General features: G+C 32.8%; 1 protein-coding gene across 1 annotated transcript; it reads right to left on the bottom strand.

The window, feature by feature from the left end:
• Window positions 1-268: 268 nt before the first annotated feature.
• LOC148303479 (tyrosine-protein kinase receptor torso) lies at window positions 269-18,230 on the bottom strand. The gene is made up of 7 exons (XM_088269888.1): window positions 18,081-18,230; window positions 15,077-15,230; window positions 14,184-14,400; window positions 12,694-12,761; window positions 5,597-5,831; window positions 1,285-1,499; window positions 269-698 (listed from the first exon to the last, which is right to left on the bottom strand). Exons 1-7 carry the CDS (start codon window positions 18,228-18,230, stop codon window positions 448-450), a joined length of 1,290 nt encoding a protein of 429 aa, XP_088126014.1. The 3' UTR covers window positions 269-447.
• Window positions 18,231-20,107: the final 1,877 nt, after the last annotated feature.

The raw sequence follows: 20,107 nt of genomic DNA, 5'->3' as shown, positions 1-20,107 counted from the left end.
AAAAACTCGATTTTCATGAGATCGTTTTTAAAGTTTAAAAATATAATAAAATGTAATAAAAATATATGTCAAGCCACTTTTTGAACTTTTTACTGTGCAACAGATCTTTTTAGGTAAACCCTGAATGTTTTTTCTCCATTTGAAAAATATTTAGCATGTTTAAAAATAAAAATAAAATACCTTTTCTTCAAAATGCAAAACCAACATTTTCTGCCCTGTAGCGAGTAAATATTAAATTAAAAATATGCCGCTTTTGTTGGGATATAGTACAATTTCTGGGAATTCTGAAAACATGCATAGCTGAAAATTTACGATTTTTGATAAATGACATTGTTGAAAGGAGTGAGCGATGTAAGCTCTTCGGCTGGCAAATGAGTTATTACTTTGCGAATATCCCTTTAATGATCTGATTGACCACTGTCACGCTTTCATCCAATAATTTGTCCTTTATTCAGTCGGCAGGAAGACGTACGAAGACCTTAGGGTGCTGATGTCCAGGTAGGTGTTTCGCTCAGACTTTTCGTCTAGGATTTTGACCAGGTCGGCAAACGATGGTCGCTGGTTAGGGTCCTTGTTCCAGCATTTGAGCATGGTGTAGTACAAGCCCTGGGATATGACCTCTGGTTTGTTGAGCCGTTCGCCGGACATCAGGTACTGACGGACATGGGAGTCCTGTATATTGTGGTACGGGTAACCTCCTGAAAAATAATTACCGACTTTATCTATGAACAAGATATTATTGGCGTAATAAGTCAATTTATAATGCTGTCTTTTTCTTGAACGTTTTTCGCAGAGACATTTAGAAAACTTTAGGTACAGGATTCACCCTGATGATGACAAGATTCTTATTGAAACTGGTTGGAGAAAAGTACCAATAAAAAACGGTTAAAAACAAAGTAATTTTATTTAATAATCTCTATAATTCTGTCAATCATGGGTAGAATTGGTGAATGTTACACGTGTGTTAAGTGATCACTTAAACTAGCCTATGACGGTCTTAAGCCCTGTAAATGCCCAGACTTATTCTTCTTATGTTGAGATGTCAAAAGATAATGCTAAAATTATCTCCTTATTGGAGAAAATCCATATTTGTGAACAAGTATTTGGGCACACTCAAAATGTTGTAAATTAATTAACTGGTCAAATTGTAACCTAAAATAAATTTATGGCACACGTGCCATAGGTTCGTCATCCCTGCTCTATACATTATTTGCAGACTGGGGGAATCATTCTGTCCAAATTTGTGTTCTGATCGGGATCCTTATTTATTGTTCCGGGACTTACCCAAGGTTCCGATTTCCCACAGCACGACCGCGTAGGACCAGACGTCGCTCTTGTTGGAGTACTTGGATCCCACTATGGCCTCCAGGGCGGACCAGCGCAGCGGCAGTTGGCGGGAGTGCTGGCGGCGCGCGTAGATCCTGGGCCGGGACAGCCCGAGATCGCATATCTTCAGCGACCCGTTAGCGTCTACCAGGATGTTGCGGGCGGCCAAATCCCTACAAAAGGAAACAAATACACTGAAACCTTATACATATATTGTTCCATCGATTAGGAGCCATATAGCTTTAGTACTCTCTTATGGTGGAGAAAGTCCAAAAGAATTTAAAATTACTGCCGGTACGTGGAATATTTTGGATAAGTATCATCGTTGAACAAAAAACTAGACAAAAATATCGAAATCCTTTTGTACACAACCATGATACACGATTTACACACAACGAAGGTTTCATAGTTCCAAGAATTTACAATAAATATGGTAGTCGAACACTGCAATATATCGTTCCGAACATTTTTAATTTGTTGCGGACGGATATTAGAGGTCAAAATAAAATATGGAAGAAAGGCAAAATAAAGGAATGGGTAAATCATCAAGAGTTAATTTTATGAAAATTGTAAAATGTTTATATTCTTAATTTTTTTCTCTTTTTTGAGTCTATATTAGGTTAAATCGTTAAAAACAATAAAAAATTTATTAAAAAATAACTCCACCGACAAGACACACAAGGTGGCTTGGTGGATCTCTGCAAAAAAATGTTCTAAATATGTATAAATTGTGATTTAAATAAATGTATATAAATAAAAAATAATAAAAAGTTTCTGAGGTATCTCTACACGAGAGAGTTAGGGTATTATCCTTGGCTCTAACCGACCGAGTTTGTCGAGTATGGAGACTAGAATGAATATGTATTTGATGACGCATTTTTATCGATTGTTGCGCAGTATGATCGATAATCTTGAAATTGTCCGTATCATTGGTCTGTGTGTTCTCGATAATTACCTAAGATCGTCGCATAAATTGTTTCACATTACCAACCTGACATTGGTTATGCCTGTAGGAAGAGCTACCGCTATATTGAACAGTATCACGCTATATATTGATATGTTTCATGTATCTGATGGGGGTTTCCGAAGCGGGATTCTCTTTTATCCTTAACAAGAGTCTTCTTACATACTTTTCTTGAATGTTTCCCGCAGATAATTTGTGGCACATTTTATAAACTTTATAAAATGAAATAACTTTGTTATAACCACTTTTTTAATAATACAATTTAACCTACCGGTTTCAACAAGAACCTTGTCATCATCAGGGTTTATATTAATTCAAAAACATTAAAATACTATCACCAAAAAACTTCCACACAGTCCGTAAAAATCCTAAATGTAAAATCCTGATGATGACAAGGTACTTATTGTAGGTACCGAATCCGGTAGGTTAAATTGTGTTCATAAAAAAGTGGTTATTACAAAGTTATTTCACTTTATAAAGTTCTTACATACTTTTTAATTTATGTTTTTAATGTACCAAATACGACTTAAATGTTAGTTTGTTACATAACTATAAATTAATTTGATTTGATTTGTTTATATTTGATCAATAATCGTTTTCCCGCAAGTAGTTTTTATTATCTGAGCCACAGCAGAACGCAGCTCTGTCTAAATATATAGAACGAGGCTAAATGGAGGCAAGTATAGACTATAAGATACATAGTGTCGACTTAAAGGTTTCGGTGGCGAACTTCGGGATATCCATGAGGTGACCCCGGAGGCGGGAACCTCCCTCCCTTCCCTATATTTATTACCCTATCAACCTCTGTATATGTATATATATCCATAAATATTTTTTGCTCGTTAGTTTTAATTTTCACCTGTAGATGAAAACATCTGTAAGTTTTCGAAAGTAGTCGTGTATAATAAAAATAAAACTCATTAAGTGGTTTATTACAAGTGTTAAATTTATTTATTGATTTGGCATTTAATTTGTAGAACTCCATTTTAATTTATGTATTAATTTTAAATCAAACACAGAGTTTTTGATTTTACTAAGTTGTATTTTATTAACAAAAACAAATAAAAATTAATATTGTGATAATTGATTCGCCTAGTTATGGCATTATCAAACAATTGTCACAATATTAATTTTTTTGTGTTCTTGTTGATAAAATACAACTTAGTAGACTCAAAAAAATCTGTTTGATTTAAAATTTATTCATAAAACAAGTGTTTAATTTAAAAAAAATAGTCTACGATACGCATAATGTGATCACTTCATACAATGGGACACCTCTCAAGTCCAGTAAATGCCCAGATTCAAATGACCATCGACCGTTGAAATATTACATGAGCAGAGAAAGTGTGTTAAAATTATTAGCGTTGGCACAATTTTGGGGCTTTCCTTTGCCCCTCCTTGTTCAAAGTTCAGCACGTAATTATTCTTAATTATGTAATATAACCCCTTTATGTTTTCATCTTCACTGATTATATGAAAACTCAAATTTCATACTTAGATCTCGAACTTCGCTATTCGTTTCGTAAAAAAACTATTATGTTTTTTTTTAGTTTTGATGATAATGTTTGTGGGTGTTAAGATTTATCATAACTGTCCAGCGAAGGAATTACTGGAATATTCGCGGAAAAGTATCAAAAAGTTTTTTTAATTCTTAATATTGTTGAAATTTCAACTTATTTAGGGACGGGTAAGATAGGCATTTATTGTCGTGGATTAAACTAACCGTCACGCCTCTTCCTCGTAAGAGTAGATAGAGAGAATAAAATGCCATACCACTCTGTATTTGCAAACATTTTTCGCCTCTTCCACATTCATGCATCTCGTCATTATATCCGCCGATTATATTGACTCCTGACCCGGCTGCTTTCGAGTGTTTTCTTTTTCTAGGGTATTGTAACCATGTTCGAGTTGATTTAACAATATGTTTCTAAAAAAAGTTTTTTTCTTCCATTAATTTACAAACTTTTGATTTTTTGTCTGGACATTAACTGTATATACGTGTTTAAACACAGTAACGTTCGCCATAAAGTCACTATTGTACAAAGTATAAGGTAATATTAAATATTAACTTTGAATATTAATTTTTAAGAAAGAACGAATAGCGAGGATATACCCTATCCTAATTGTCGCTCCCCAAATAGATACATCTCGTTATTGAAATTATATTCACAGTATATTGTGATAATTATTATTGGTATTCATAGCCCGTATATGTAACGTATATTTATGTACGAGGACATAATATAATAGCTATATACATCAATTGATTCTAATGAAAAGCGTTGTTGGAATGGAAAATGTAACCATTCAACGGAGACGATGATTCATGGTGATAATCTGTTGAATTTATCATAGGATAACAACCATTTGTTCAAAAACATTTTCCGCATACACGAATGTAACAAGAAATGTGACATTATTTCATTTTTAACAACAAACGCCAGAGGGCGCCCACGCCGCGAATAACTTTGTGACTTATACGAGGATATGGGCTATTCGACGTATGATGAGCTGAAGAGAGTTTACTGAGTAGCGAAGGAGGTGTTATTGGTTACTGCAGACAAATCCACAGGATTGAGACAAAAGAAGGCATTTTAAATACTTTTTGTTAATATTTAAATAATCTTGGGGACAAACAGAAAATTTACTTTTTTAATGACATTTCTGTGACGCTAAAATCATTATATTATCTTGTAAAAAAATAATGTTCTGATACTAAGAACTTAATAATAATAATGAATAAAATTGAAAAACATCGTCACCGCGTCATTTTTTCAAAAAAAATTTGAATTACGGTAAATTTTCAGCCTTGGCATAACGTTGTGATTTAATACACCCACCTCTGAAAGCTTTTTTTCAGGTCCATTATGGAAACTGTCGGTTTCCATTTAGACCCATCCATCTAAAAACTTAAAAAATCTTATATCAATAATATATTTGGCGATCAAAGATAATGATTACTAATGCTTTCAATGTCCCTATCGCTGTCAGCGGGCATGTAAGTTAATACTAATTAGTTTGTTCAATCCACCACCATATTTTTCTTCTTTAGCCTTCTGTCCTTAACTGGTGGATATAGGTCTCATAGTCCGTTGCTGCTTGCAGCCAATTTCTACCCCCCACAGCGGCTTTATCATCAAACCATCTTTTTTTAGGTCTTCTGACGCCATGTTCTATGGTAATATCCGTGATAAATCACCAACATCGGTAGGGCCCCTGCGCTGTATACTCGCCCCCAAACCCAAAGTCCTAAGGGGGAATACCAGGCAAGACAGAATTTGAATACAGATCAAGAAGTGAACCCACCTGTGTGTTATCGCCTTCTTCTCCAAGTGCTCCATCCCGAGGGCTATCTGCAGCGCGTACTTGTGCAGGGTGCTGGAGTGCAGGACCAGCTTGACGGCTGGGTTCCTGCCCGGGTCGAAGGCGCCTCGCTGCAGGCGTACTGGGCTGATGTCCGTGAAGAGGTCGCTCTCGATGGAGCTGCTCGAGTTTCCAAACCTGCTCGCCACTGTCTCGCTGCCCAGGGTCGTGTACTCGGCTGGGATAAGAGAGATCAATCGAAACATGAACAGTTTGAAGGGGATGCTGCCGTATTCCGGGGTGCGAATAGATCTTTTTGTATATTGTATATTTAAAGCATTGATAACTTTGTGGTATGGTAATAAAAACACTCTCCTTATAATCGATTTTTGTAATACCACTTTTTTTAAATTTATTTAATAAAGTTAAATTTTTAAGTTCAACATAATACAATTTCTAAGCATTTATACATATGGCAAACTTATAGTTTTAGATTCGCTGTGCCTCTCCAAAAAAGAGACTGAGCTCTTGTGCTTGGAGAGGGACTTACACTCAAGGTTTAATGTTTTATATAATTAATAGTTTAATAGAATTTTAATATATTTTTTCAAGATTTAATTGTAATGGGCATTAATTTTTGTCTTAATAATTTTTATATCTTCTATTTTTTTAAATTTCTTTAGGGAGTTTATTGAAATATTTAATTCCCAGATATTTGAAGTTTTGTTGAAATTGTTTGGTATTACATTTTGGAGTTGAAAAATCATTTAAGAATCTCGAAGATAAACTTTTTTTTAAATTCACATATTGATCACCCTTTAGTAATTGAAAAATTGCGGTTTTTTTAAAAAATGGTTTCTAAGTTTGGGACTTGAAATTTCGTAAATAATAATTTTGTTGGATGTATATTTTTTTTCAAAATAACTTTAATGATTGTTTTCTGTACTATTTTCACAGAGTTCAGTAGGTATGTTGTTGTAGGTACCTCCCCATCCAACAATGCCATACTGTAGTAGTGAGAGTACAATAGTATAGTTAACTCTTTTTAGGTTGTCGATGTTCAGTATGTTTCGAATTCTAATAAATATATACATGCATTTTCTTAATCGTTTTACTAGTTCACTAATGTGACTATGGTATTTTAAGTGTTTATCTATTATTACACCTAGGTATTTTATTTCTTTTTTGGGGCATAAAACAGAACATAAGTTTTTACAATTAGAATCCCTACAGTCACCATTGTGAATAGTAATTTTTATATAAACCCTTTTTCGTGACTACTGGTTTCGGAAAATCATTTCATCATCAGGTCATTAAAATAAAATTATTACGATTTGACATTTGTATACAAATAAATAATTAATATTTTTTTGAAATTATTTAAGTTATTTAGAAATAAGTGTTTATGAAAGTGGACTAACACAAAGTAAACAATGAAAAGTACAAAAGTGGTATTTTCGGAAACCAGTAGTCACGAATAAGTGCTTATAAAAGTGGTATTACACAAAGTAAACAATGGATTATATGATTTATATGATGCAGTGCCCTATGCACCATTGGGGTGCGTTTAGGGTTTAAATGTTTTGAATTGAACGAATATTTTCATTTTGGATTAATTCAGAGTTGGGATATGATTCTTTCACGAAATCCACTTTGTTATTGAGTGGTATCCTAAGGGATTATTAACTTTGTCGTCTTCTCTTTCAACCGCACCCCTTCTTCATTCCAAAGTTAGAAACTCTACCTGCGACGCGACTAACTCAATATTTAGCGTCCGTCTAAAGTTACTAATAAAGTTACAAATTTGTCATATGTAAGAGTAGAGTTTTAACCTCCCGTACATTGATAGAATAATATATGAGGTCGTAACTGCTCGTCAGTTGAAGGAATGATGAACTTAATATGACACTACCTTCGAATTATTTAGACAATTGGAAAGAAATCTGTTGGTGCCTGCGTCATCAAATGTCCTCGAACTAATATATCGCTCACTCCTTTTAAGAACGTCATAAATCAAAAATCGTCAATTTTCAGTTGTGTATATTTTCGGAATGCCCAGAAAATGTACTATATCCCACCAAAAGCGGCATGTTTTTAACTCAATATTTACCCGCTACAGGGCAGAATGTGTTGTTTTTGCATTTCGAAGAAAAGGTATTGTTTCATTATTTTTTTTTAAATATAGTAACTTTTTTCAAATGGAGAAAAAAACCTTCAGGTGTTATCTAAAAAGATCACTTGCACAGTAAAAAGTTCAATAAGTAGCTTGATAATTGTTTTTATTCCATTTGATTATATTTTTAAACTTTAAAATCGTACTCCTGAAAAATCAAGTTTTTTTTATATATTATATGACGTTGTTGAAAGGAGTGAGCGATATGTAAGAGTAGTGTTTCAACCTTCCGTACATTGATAGAATAATATATGAGGTCGTTACTGTCGGTTGAAGAAATGATGAACTTAATACGACATCACCTTCGAATTATTTAGACAATTCGAAAGAAATCTGTTGGTATCAATGGTATCAATAATCCACGAACTAAATATATAAATCTATTTTTTTGAAAACATCTCATTCCATCCCCTTTTTATAAACATCATTTTTATTTTTCTCTGTGGTAATATTGCTAATGTCAGTATCAGTATCAATCCGTCAAATTTTATGATATTTTTTCCATTTATATTGAAAAATAATTTTTATTATTTTATTGGTAAGGCAAAAAGTTGATATCGATAACATATTTGTATATTTATATTAAAGTTGAAATCTTTTGATATGGGAATATGGAAGTCTGGATATTTATAGGACTACCGACCTAATCATGCCAAGTTTCCTCGATTATTTTTTGCTTCTATTTGCTCTGTGACTTATTGGTTAGCGTGTTTAGCTGCCGTGCTGGAGGTTCGACTCCCAGGGGGGTTGAAAATTAATATTATTGATTTCACACTCAAATAATTATTTAATATTCTCAATATTATTAATATTTAAAACATTTACTTTGTGGTTAGTCATTTTTACTTTTATATTTTTTTTACAAAAATGTTAATAGGTAATATTAGTATATAACCACTCACCGATAATTTTATGTACGGGTCGACCAAAAAAATACATGCGACCCGAACGCATGTTTAACACATGCGTTCGGGTCGCATATGTTAAACATTTTGTGTAGTTTTAAGTGTGTAAATGTGCTATGGTGGTGAAGGGTGGTATTGTTTACATGCTGTGGTAGCGATTGTCCTGACGAAGAGACGGGTACGTCTCGAAACCGGTAGACATAAAAATCTCGGTGAATGGTTAATGGAATGAACTAATATTATTAACATTTTTGTAAAAAAAAATATTTTATTTATTTAATATTACCCTGGACTGGTTCCTGAAGCGCAGGAGTGGTCACCCTGCCTTCATGTAAGTAACTATCAAAATAACACTGCGTCAATACGATGCAGTGCCCTATGTACCATTTGGTGCGGATAAGGGTTAGAAAAAGAGATTTCCAACTACTTTTGTTTCACCGTTCATAAATTTGTTTTGCCTCATAAATTTGTTTCACCGTTCTTTCTTCACTCATTCGTTCCACATATCCGAAGTATCTCAACACGCACGTTTTGAAAATTTATTTTAAACCCATTTTTATATGGTTCGGATTTCGGTTTTGACGGACACCCCCTACCCCCACTTAGCCCGTTATATCGAGGCTTTACTGTATAAGCATTACGCAACAAGTTCTTGTATTGATTCAGTCACAAATTCAACATTTGTTCCGAAATTAATGGAGAGGATGGGAGAGAGAAATTCGGGTAAGATCAAAGCTCATATCAAAGATGAATGTAAAAACAAGGGAGGTGACACGATATTAATGTTGACTGATATTGTTGATCGATCCAGTACAGACAATGACGAGTTGAACATATCACCAAGTCAGGATGTATATAATATTTTTCTTAAGATGTATTTTTTGATATTTCGTAGTCATACAGGAGAAATATACCAAGTGCATTTTTTACAAAAATGTGGTCATTGACTATTTGATATCTTTCTAGCTTAAAATTGCCCTGAAAAGAAATCCTAAAGCGATTTAAACATAGAGTATAATATATTGACTTGTTAAAAATGAGTTACTGCATTGATGTTTATTTTCTTGACAAGCAAAAGTGACTTAAATGGCCCTCCTGAACATTTTACGTTTTGTTAGTTGGTCACTTTCTCTTGTGCGACTACGATTTGAATAATTGTTTTTACCCGGCTTCGCCCGTGATATTGTATTATTTTAAGGAAACTTTAATTGATTTAATTGTTATTTGATACAAGCTGTACCCAGGTACGGTCCGGTTAAATGGAAAGGAAGGAAAATATGAAAAAACACACATTTATAATATAATGTATTTCATTTTACAATGTATACGATATTTCAGCAAATGTCAAAATGCACGCTGTCCGCCATGAGCGATAATAAGTATCGCGTGTATTGCTTTTACGTTTTACAGATGGCTCTACCATTTTGGTAAAAATCACTTATAAAAAAGCATGTTTCTACTTGAATGCGACGTTGTATCAGAATTCCTAGGCAATTGGCAAATAGCCATTTAAGGTTTTAATAAACAAACATTTACATTTTTATTTTTATAAATTTAGATTTTGTATTTTGAAAGTTGTAGTGAGGATTTTCGTCGTCGTCATAAACAAAAAATATTCCATTGCTAATCATAATTAAGTATATGTAATATCTACTTAAAATGAATTAATTAAGTAAAAATTATATTATTTTGAGAAATAAAAAGACTTTGTGTTTTCATCCACTCACATTTTTACTAACCAACTAGTTTTGGCAACAACCTATTGCCCTCTTCAGGGTTTAATTTATGACTAAGACTGACAAAAAAAAGGAAAAATTTATTTAACAAAAAATAATAAAATTCAACAATATTTTAAGTATATCCAAATTATGTTTTGAATATAGTGTGTTTATTGATTACCTGAACCAGTTAGAGACAGTTCGTACACCCTATAATTGTCCAGACTTCCATATTCCCTCCCAAATTTTTTCCACCTTATTTCATTTCTATATGTCCATATTACATCGAAGCGAGTGTCGTTATTTTGTTTTTTCCTTTTATTATATCGAGCATTTTTTATATTAAATTAAACACTCTTTGATGTAAAAATGGATATTCTTTGAGAAAAGATGGGTAAACTCGCAAATAAATAATTGTTTCTTACTTTGTTGAAAAAAGGAGAAGATTAGGATCCTTCGTAAACTAACCAAATTGTACATTTTTTCATTTACTTAATTGAAGTAGGGCTTTAAAGTAATGACTGAAAAATCACTTTCCGATGAAAAATTACTTTTAAATTTGGTATTTTCAACGGATAATGGATAAAACTGATTGAACTTTTTAAATCTACTCAATAAATAAGACAATTAATGATATCTTTAGAGCGAAGAAAGATATGAAAATTGACTTTTATTGGAGGACTAAAATAACTCATAACTTATAACTTATAAAGTACATATATTCGCTAACTTTTTTCATTTTCATCTTTTTGATTTTTTGTCTTCTGCTAAAATCAAATATTTGTAGTTAATATTAGCACTTTCAATCTTAGTTTATTTCTGATGCCTATTGTATTCTTGCCAGTGTACTCTTTTATTATAACCCAAAATAAAATGTGTACCCACACCCAGGCCATCCATTTGTGGGATCTTTTTTTGTATTAATATCATATATTTTTATGTTGTTGTAATTATAATCTATTGTGCAATGCAAAAGAATTTAAAATAAAGAAAAATAATCAACTCAAAACTATCTCGGCTGGAGCAAATAAAGACGCCACGACTACATGAGGCTATGCACAATAGTGTGCTAATTTACTCTGAGGTTTATATATCGTTCGGTTAATCAGTTATATCGAAAATCCCTCAAACGGTTCCAATCTTCAAAAATGTACATATTTCATCTTCATTCTTTCCAAGTTAAATTCTGTATTTACTAAGAAAACACGGAAGAAGACGTTTGACCTATAAAATCAACCCCCACTAAGTAAACCCAGTATTATTTAGTCAACAACAAATTACTTTAATTAAAATTAACGTAGCTATTTAATTATCCTCTTCCATTATTTAACAGTAATCACTTATCTCCATTTTTGTATTTGTCCTTTTTTACAGAAAAAGGACTCTCATTAATCTTTTCATTAAATTTGTTGACTGAAGCTTTAGGCAATTCGTACTTTGACGGATCATTTAGGGGATGAAAATTTGGAATATAATTTCTTCCAAAGACCAAAATATCTTTAAAAAAAAGATTGAGACAGAATGTCGAGATATCCTTTAACTATTTGATATATTTTTTGAAAGATTATTATTTTATTTAATGAAAAATATCCAAAAAGTAACACATATGGAAATATGAATACAAATAAGTAAATAGTTTATCTATTGTTATTTATAAAATTTATATTTCTATTGCATATATTGTCCGCCTCCGTAGTGTAATGGTCAGCACGCTCGGCTACCGTTCTGGAGGTCCCGGGTTCGATTCCCAGGGGGGGGGGTCAAATAAATATAAGTGATTTTTTCACTGTAATATTTATTCAATATTACCCTGGACTGATACCTGAAGCGGAGGGCCGATCACCTTTCCTTCATGTGTAAACGATCAAGATTACACTGCGTTTATATGAAGCAGTGCCCTATGCACCATTGGGGTGCGGATAAGGTTTTTTTTTATTATCATTATTATTATTTCATATATATTAATATGTTGTTTTATTACTAAGCCAGATTTAAGAGAGCTTTTAGTCAACTTTTGTTGTGGCATCCTCTCTTAAAATCTCAACTTGGAATAAGATCGTCTTTTAATTATATATTTTAAATATGATTATAATATATATAAATATATATATATATATATATATATATATATATATATATATATATATATATATATATATATATATATATATATATGTATATATATATATATATATATATATATATATATATATATATATATATATATATATATATATATATATATATACACATTTATATAAATATATCAGTAAATACGTAAATTTATTTTAAAAAAATACTCACTCGCTACAGATGGCATATCTCTTGTTCCTGCCTGCATCGCCGTTAGCACATATGAAGTCGTAGATTCTCTGAAAAAATCATAATGTACAGAATAAAAAAAACTAATATAGGCAAAAAAGGTTTATTTTAAAATTCTAACGGATTTGTAAACGCGCTTAGTTAATATAAATATATTCCATAAAATGATCCATTTTTAAATAACTCTAACTATTCGCTGATATGTGGGAACCTATGATATAAATCATGTATATTATCTTATATACTATGCGCTCAGTGGCGTGCATAGAGAATTAATTAAGGTAAGCAGTAGAGGTAGATAGTAAGGTAAGCATCTTCTTCAAACCCTTATCCGCATCCCAATGGTGCATAGGGCACTGCATCATATAAACGCAGTGTTATCTTGTTAACATCTGAAGGAAAAGTGATCAGCCCACCGCTTCAGATACCAGTCCCAAGTGTAATATTGAATAAATACTGGACTGAAAGAATCACTTATATTTATTTGACCACCCCCCCTGGCAATCGAACCCGGGACCTTCAGAACGGTAGCCGAGCGTGCTGACCATTACACAACGGAGGCGGACTAAAAGGTTAGCTAGGTACTACTAAGTAAAGTAAGATAGGTACTGGTCGCTCTTTTTATGTCACGTAGGTAAGTTAGGATAGGCACTGCTTTTCTGCCTATATAGAATGCACGCCACTAATATTACTAGATACATCCCAAAGTTAATATTATGTTAATGTTATGTTATGTGTTCTGTGGTTAGTGGTCACGGACTCTAAAGTCTCGTTTCTCGGTTCGAACCCACTTTATCACAATTTCACCTATTTCTAATAATAAGCCGCTTATGCTCACAAAAATAAAATATTATGAAATCTAATTATTTTTGTAACAAAACACACATATTTCTCTTTGATTGAAGACAAATAAAAAATAATGCTTTTAAAATACAAAAACATAAATAGTTTGAGTAATATATATTGAAAGCTGTCCCACCGCATGCCCAGATCTGATACAGAAGCATCTAGGCTTTCTGACAGATCTGCTCTTGCTGAGCAATTATTTATTGTTTTTTTCAACTAAGTGGCGAAATTTATTGAAAATGTGAAACAATATAAAATTGTATCCCGATTTTACTAGGAATTAAAAGCTTTCAATATACCTGTCACTGCCAATCTAAATAAATACAATATTGTAAGTCCATCGCCAAATTTTCTAGAAGTATGTTTTGAATATTGAAATTCATAAACTCAAATTAGAAGAAAGTCATAAATTAAAATCCTGAAAAGGGCAACAAGTTGTTGCCGAAACTAGTTGGTTAATAAAAATGTGAGTGGATCAAAACACAAAGTCTTTTTATTTCTCAAAATAATATTTTAGAATTACCCCAGTGTAGGCAGTGAAAGGGATAAGTGTTTAGTTCAATTAGTCAGCTAGATCCGATTCCGACAGTTTCCGATAATTTGAGTGATCAAAACAGGGTTGTCACCTCGAAGTGACCGCGTTCATCTCCTGCTTCCAGACCTCCCTTAGCGCCTCGAGGTGCTTCTTCAGGTCGCCACCGGGCGCGTACTCCATTATAGCGAAGTAGGGCTGGCTCAGCGTGCAGCAGCCTACCAGGGCTACCACGTGGGGGTGGCGCCCCACAACCTTCAGCATGGCAATCTCGTCCAGGAAGTCCACCACTTCGTCCCGAGAAGCGTTGCCTGTAGTAACATTTACAATTTTTTTTATTTAAAACACTGCGAAACTTTGCGGGAACCCCAACTGGTATTATGAACACATGAACACAATGTCAATACTAATAAGCGTCGTATATATAAGTTCAACTTTACTTCTGTTCAGATTTTTTCTAACTAACTAACCATCACGCCGCTTCCCCGCAGGGGTAGGCAGAGAGAATAAAACACCACACCACTCTGTCCTTGCAAACATTCTTCGCCTCTTCCACGTTCATGCATCTCCTCATACATACCCGCCGATTGTTACGACTCCTAACCTGACCACTTTCAAGTTTTGGCATACCTGATCGTGCCATGTTTTTCTCGGTCTTCCTCTGCTTCTTTTCCCAATTACATTCGCCTCATAAATTTGTTTAACCGTTTTTTCCTCACTCATTCGTTCTACATGTCCAAACCATTTCAACAAACCTTTCTTAATTTTATCGATAATGCTTATCTCAGCTTTACATTCCTTCCTTATTTCACTATTCGAACATCTATCATACATCATATATAAGACAACCACACATCTCAAATTGGTAAATATTACACGTGTGTAAAGTGATCACTTAAAACAGCCTATGACGGTCCTAAGCCCCGTAAATGCCTAGATCTCCATAATCTTCATCATATATTTTGAGATATCAAAACAATATGTTACTATTGAGTTTCTTGACTGCCACCTCCTGATGGTCTGGAATGTCCACCTTGGCTATGTAAACCCTTCCGAAGGCTCCCGATCCTATCTCCCTACCCAAGACGAGTCTTTGAGGGCTGATCTCCCACTCGTCCGCCTCGCCTCGAGCTCTTGCATCCTGCAAACATCATTTCATTTATTAGTTTTTTTTTATTATTTAGGAATTATATAGCTTGTACATTAAACATACTTAGATTGACAATTATAAAAGCCGATGGTTTCTATTACTCAGTTTTCATTATTTTCATCGATTTTACAGGTACATAAATATACTATGCAAATTAGTCTTTTCTCGTTGGAATTGTTATGATATCTTTATTACTTAAATATAATAAACAATAATATATTATATTCTTTTTTGACATCTCCTATAATTATAGATAATTCAGATTTTGTTAACAAGTATTTGGACACACTCCAAATATTGTAAATAATATATTATTGATAATATTTAATACTGTTATGATATCAATATAAGTGTACTGTATATCTTAGGTAAACTGGCAAAAAACGTAAAAATCTCTGTTTGAATAATCCCTGTTAATTAAAACTTTGATTTAAATTCCTGCTATTACACTTTATGTTGATTTTAATGTTATATGTAAATGTTATATTTATGAAACCGCATAAATATAACATTTTAAACTACTTAGTCTATGTTTCCAGTTTATAGAACGTTAAAAACGTTACAATATGTACATTAAGTCAGAATTTCTTATTTTCGAGTTAACGTTTTTTGTTAGTATACCCACCATATATAAGAATATTGTTTATTTAAATATATAAAATACTATATATATTTATAATAAAAATAAAAAGTTTATCAAATCTTGATATTTGTAATTTACTTAGGATATGGATAAACTCAATTATATTTGTATGGAGTGTGGTAAATTGTATTATTTAATACGTTTCTCACTCGCGTTGTTATTTTGTCATCGGATACGTTTGACACTCGATACTTAAGCTGAAGCTCTGTATGGAAGTTTATATACAAAATAATTTCGTGAGAATTTTTCTTGGGCGAAAATCCAAATAAAATAAATATGATTTGAACACCGACATGGAGTAACAGGGCTAAGAAATTTGGAAAAAATGCCCTCATTTACAGAATTGAAATATTCCATTGATTTTTTGAAGAAAAGAAGTATTTTTATAAAACATTTTGTATTCTTATTTAGGTGGTAAAATTTGGAGAAAGTCAACAACAGCTTTGGAAAATATTTGTTTACATTATCTTCTTTGACACTTTTCTTAATAATAATAACTAAACCCTTTTCCGCACCCCAATGGTGCATAGGGCACTGCTTCATATAAACGCAGTGTTATCTTGATCGTTTACACATGAAGGAAAGGTGATCAGCCCTCCGCTTCAGGTACCAGTCCAGGGTAATATTGAATAAATATTACAGTGAAAAAATCACTTATATTTATTTGACCCACCCTGGGAATCGAACCGGGGACTTCCAGAGCGGTAGCCGAGCGTGCTAACCATTACACTACGGAGGCGGACGGGATAATGTCAGGCAGTATTTCTTAATACTGCCCGACATTATTTGAAATATCAGGCATTCGGTGCATAATTCGCTTCCATTCCTCTTCAACGCAGTATACACCAAATTCGTGTATTTATTTATTTATTTATTTAAACTTCATGTACAGAAAATAAAAAGTACATTGGCGGGCTTATTGCTAAAAAGCAATATCTTCCAACCGACCAAAGACGGACTAGTGATATTGATCAAAACGTTTGATACCATATATAGCCGTTTGCAATCAGTGGGCAGATAGTACTTGAACATTTAAAAAAACATAAATTACAAATTGACATTTAAAAAGAAACATAAATTAACAAAAGACGATAATAAGGACGGCAAAGGAAGAAGGGAGTTTAGGGAAGGAGGTAGAGGGAGGAGGTTTGATCGACAGTTAGGATTCTAATGACAGATAGTAATGTGTATCTAAGAGTGCAATATTTTTAAAGGGAAATAGACATTAAAGATGCGAGGGAAAGACATAAAAAATATATTTTTTTGGTTTTGAATCCTTGGAGAAACCCAGACTTGTAGTCTGGGTTTCTACGCTTTGGAGTTATTTTTACATTTAGGTGCTTGCATACATCTACGGTTCGGATAACGGGTTCATAACGTTAATTTTATTAAAAGAAAAAGGGTAAAAGACTTTCTTTGATTCAAATTATTTGTCAAGAAAAATGTTTCCTGTTTTATTGTGTAACATTTTTTGCATAAATAAAAACAAATTACAAATAAAAATTGGGTTTTGCCGGTTGTGATCTGATGTCCTAAAAAACATATTTTAGTTTTTGCGTTGAAATAAATCAGATTCAAATATTACGCACAAAAAATAACAATATTAAAAATAAGGGAAGATTTTATTACGTATATATAATGTAAGATAATATTTGTCGAGCGTAAGGTAAAAACTTTTTTTAGGAAGGTGAGTTTCTGAGAGTTGTTTATTAGTATCCTGCAAATCAAGTTTACCTATAATGAATATTCAATTACTTTCAAAGCAGAAATTTCAATTTGCCAAGAAAAATTCGTTTAATGGTTATGATTTTCACTACGATTCCTTTTATTTTTTGAGCCAAATATTTACATATTTGTTTTCATTAACATATTTAGATTTTTTGTTATTTTATTTATTTTGAATAAGGCAGTAATTTATGGGTATTACCGGAGGTTAGTGTTGTAAGAAGAGGCGCAAACAGCGAACCCGAATGTCGAGACTATATTCAGCCAATGATTCGTGTTTTTAGGTACATTAACGCAAAAAGCACGGACATCAGAAATGTTGGACTTGAACTCCGTATTTCTAATTTTTTATTCTGCTTATTCTTTTTATTCCCGATGTTGGCGATCACTCGGGCAAAGCCTTCGAGGCCCAAAATAACTCTTCACCCTTATTCCGGTGTTTGCTTTTTGCCAATTCCTTGGCGTCCTTCTACCTTTCCCATAAAAATCAATTGTATAAGACGGTATTTGACTCCAGGAAATTCGTAAACCAGATATGAGATCTTCTGAACCTTGATATTCGACAAGAGTACTCTGTCTGATCCAGCTCGTCTAAGAACTTCTTCATTTGTGAGCTTATCCATGTATTTTGCGGTGAAGCCACATATGAAATGCTTCCATTCGATTCGATTCTGGTTATTTCTCATACAGGATTTAATTATAAACTGAACTATTAACTGACTAACAATCACACCGCTTATCTGCAGGAGTAGGCAGAGAGACAAGAACGCCATACCACTCTGTCATTTAAAAAATTCTTCGCCTCATTCACATTCATGCATCTTCTCATACATCCCGCCGATTATTTCGACTCCTGACCCTGCCACTTTCAAGTATTTGACATTCCTGTCTTGCCAGGGTTTCCTCGGTATTGTTCTGCTCCTTTTTCCAACTACATCTTCATTGTACTTTATTTAATATCCTTTGTATATATTTTTTTACTGTCAAATAATGATTGTACCATATATACCTTAGAGGCTTTGATACTTCATTTCAAGGTTTGGAATTAAGATAAATAATATATTTAATGAACTCACCGAGCGGTTGGGGTATAGAAATATATATATTTATCTCAGATAGTAATCTACATTCCTCATAAATACTGTTTGAGTAGGGTTGATCTTTCCACTTAGCAGAGCATTACATTTTCGAGGAGTTATTTGTATCCCTACCAAAATTCGTAATGTAGAGTAATTTGCGTATAATCTGCTTCAATTGGTTCACCCTGCTGGGTAATAATTCGACCTTTTCGAATAATAGTTTGCAATAATATTTTCTCATCGAAATATACGTAATAACGTAATGGGAAAATAATGCACACACCAGTGGTTGTATTGAGTACAGTAAAACCTCGATGTAAAGGACCTCTATTTAACGAACTTCGGAAGAAATAAAATCCAGCCAAATCCAGTAAATTGCACCTAGCCGGGGCATCAACAAACAACACTGTCAAAAATGAAGTTATCAGTGGTAAGATCACATTTCGACGATCTAATAACATTTATGGACTATTTGTCAGATAACGAAGTTCAACTTTGCCATACGCCTTTTCGTAATTTTTGAGAGTTGATTCTAAAAAAAACAAAAGCTTAAACAAAATTTGATTCCCTTTTCAAAGCAGAATTAACAAAAGCAAGCGCGTAGATATCAAACAGCAACGTCACTTCACGACGAGTGTCCGAAGACAATATATAAAATTTGTTTGTATTTTGTAGTGTTTATTTATATCTAAATACAGTGTTCATATGAAAAGATATATTTATTGATCTATTTTAAACACATTTTTCTATAACGGACACCCCTAACCCCCAATTAGTCCATTATATCTAGGATTTACTGTATTTCTATTAAAAATTTGAGCTTGAAAACCAAAGTTTAAACTATTATTGACCACATCCACACCCTCGTATTGTATCCACTTAAAATAATGTATTATTTTATTATTATTAAAATCAATATAAACGCAGCCCGTTACGGTATATTTGATGTCATTAATTATTCGGATGTCACTTTGTGGTAATATTTATTCATTTTAAACTCTTACTTTTACTTGATAAATACCACTATTTATAAAAATCTATTATGACACGACTTTTAAATTTGAGGGCTCGGCTTTTGTTAGAATTTTATAATTCTTTTATTATTTAATATGTAATGGGTATGTGAGTTGTATTATTTGAGAGTAAGAAGCTTAGGACAAAGCTACGGTTTGGCTGGTAATTTGAAACGAATACGTAACTGCTGTTTTTGTTATGAAGTAAGTGGCTATAATATGCATATTAATTGTGTTTACGTATGTATTTATATATTTTTTGTAAGTCTAGTCATGTTAACTATCCAGTAAAGAAATTGTATTGGTATGCAAGATATGCTTTAAAAAACAGACTAAAACGTGTTGTGAATCAAGTTTATTTTTGCATTCGAATCACGTGATATATACCCGTGTTACGTCGACATGAAA

Source organism: Brachycentrus maculatus, unplaced genomic scaffold (assembly GCF_059751285.1).
Source record: "Brachycentrus maculatus isolate JH-2025_06_01 unplaced genomic scaffold, ASM5975128v1 h1tg000367l, whole genome shotgun sequence".
Classification (NCBI taxonomy): domain Eukaryota; kingdom Metazoa; phylum Arthropoda; class Insecta; order Trichoptera; family Brachycentridae; genus Brachycentrus; species Brachycentrus maculatus.
This window is presented reverse-complemented; position numbering and strand designations above follow the sequence as displayed.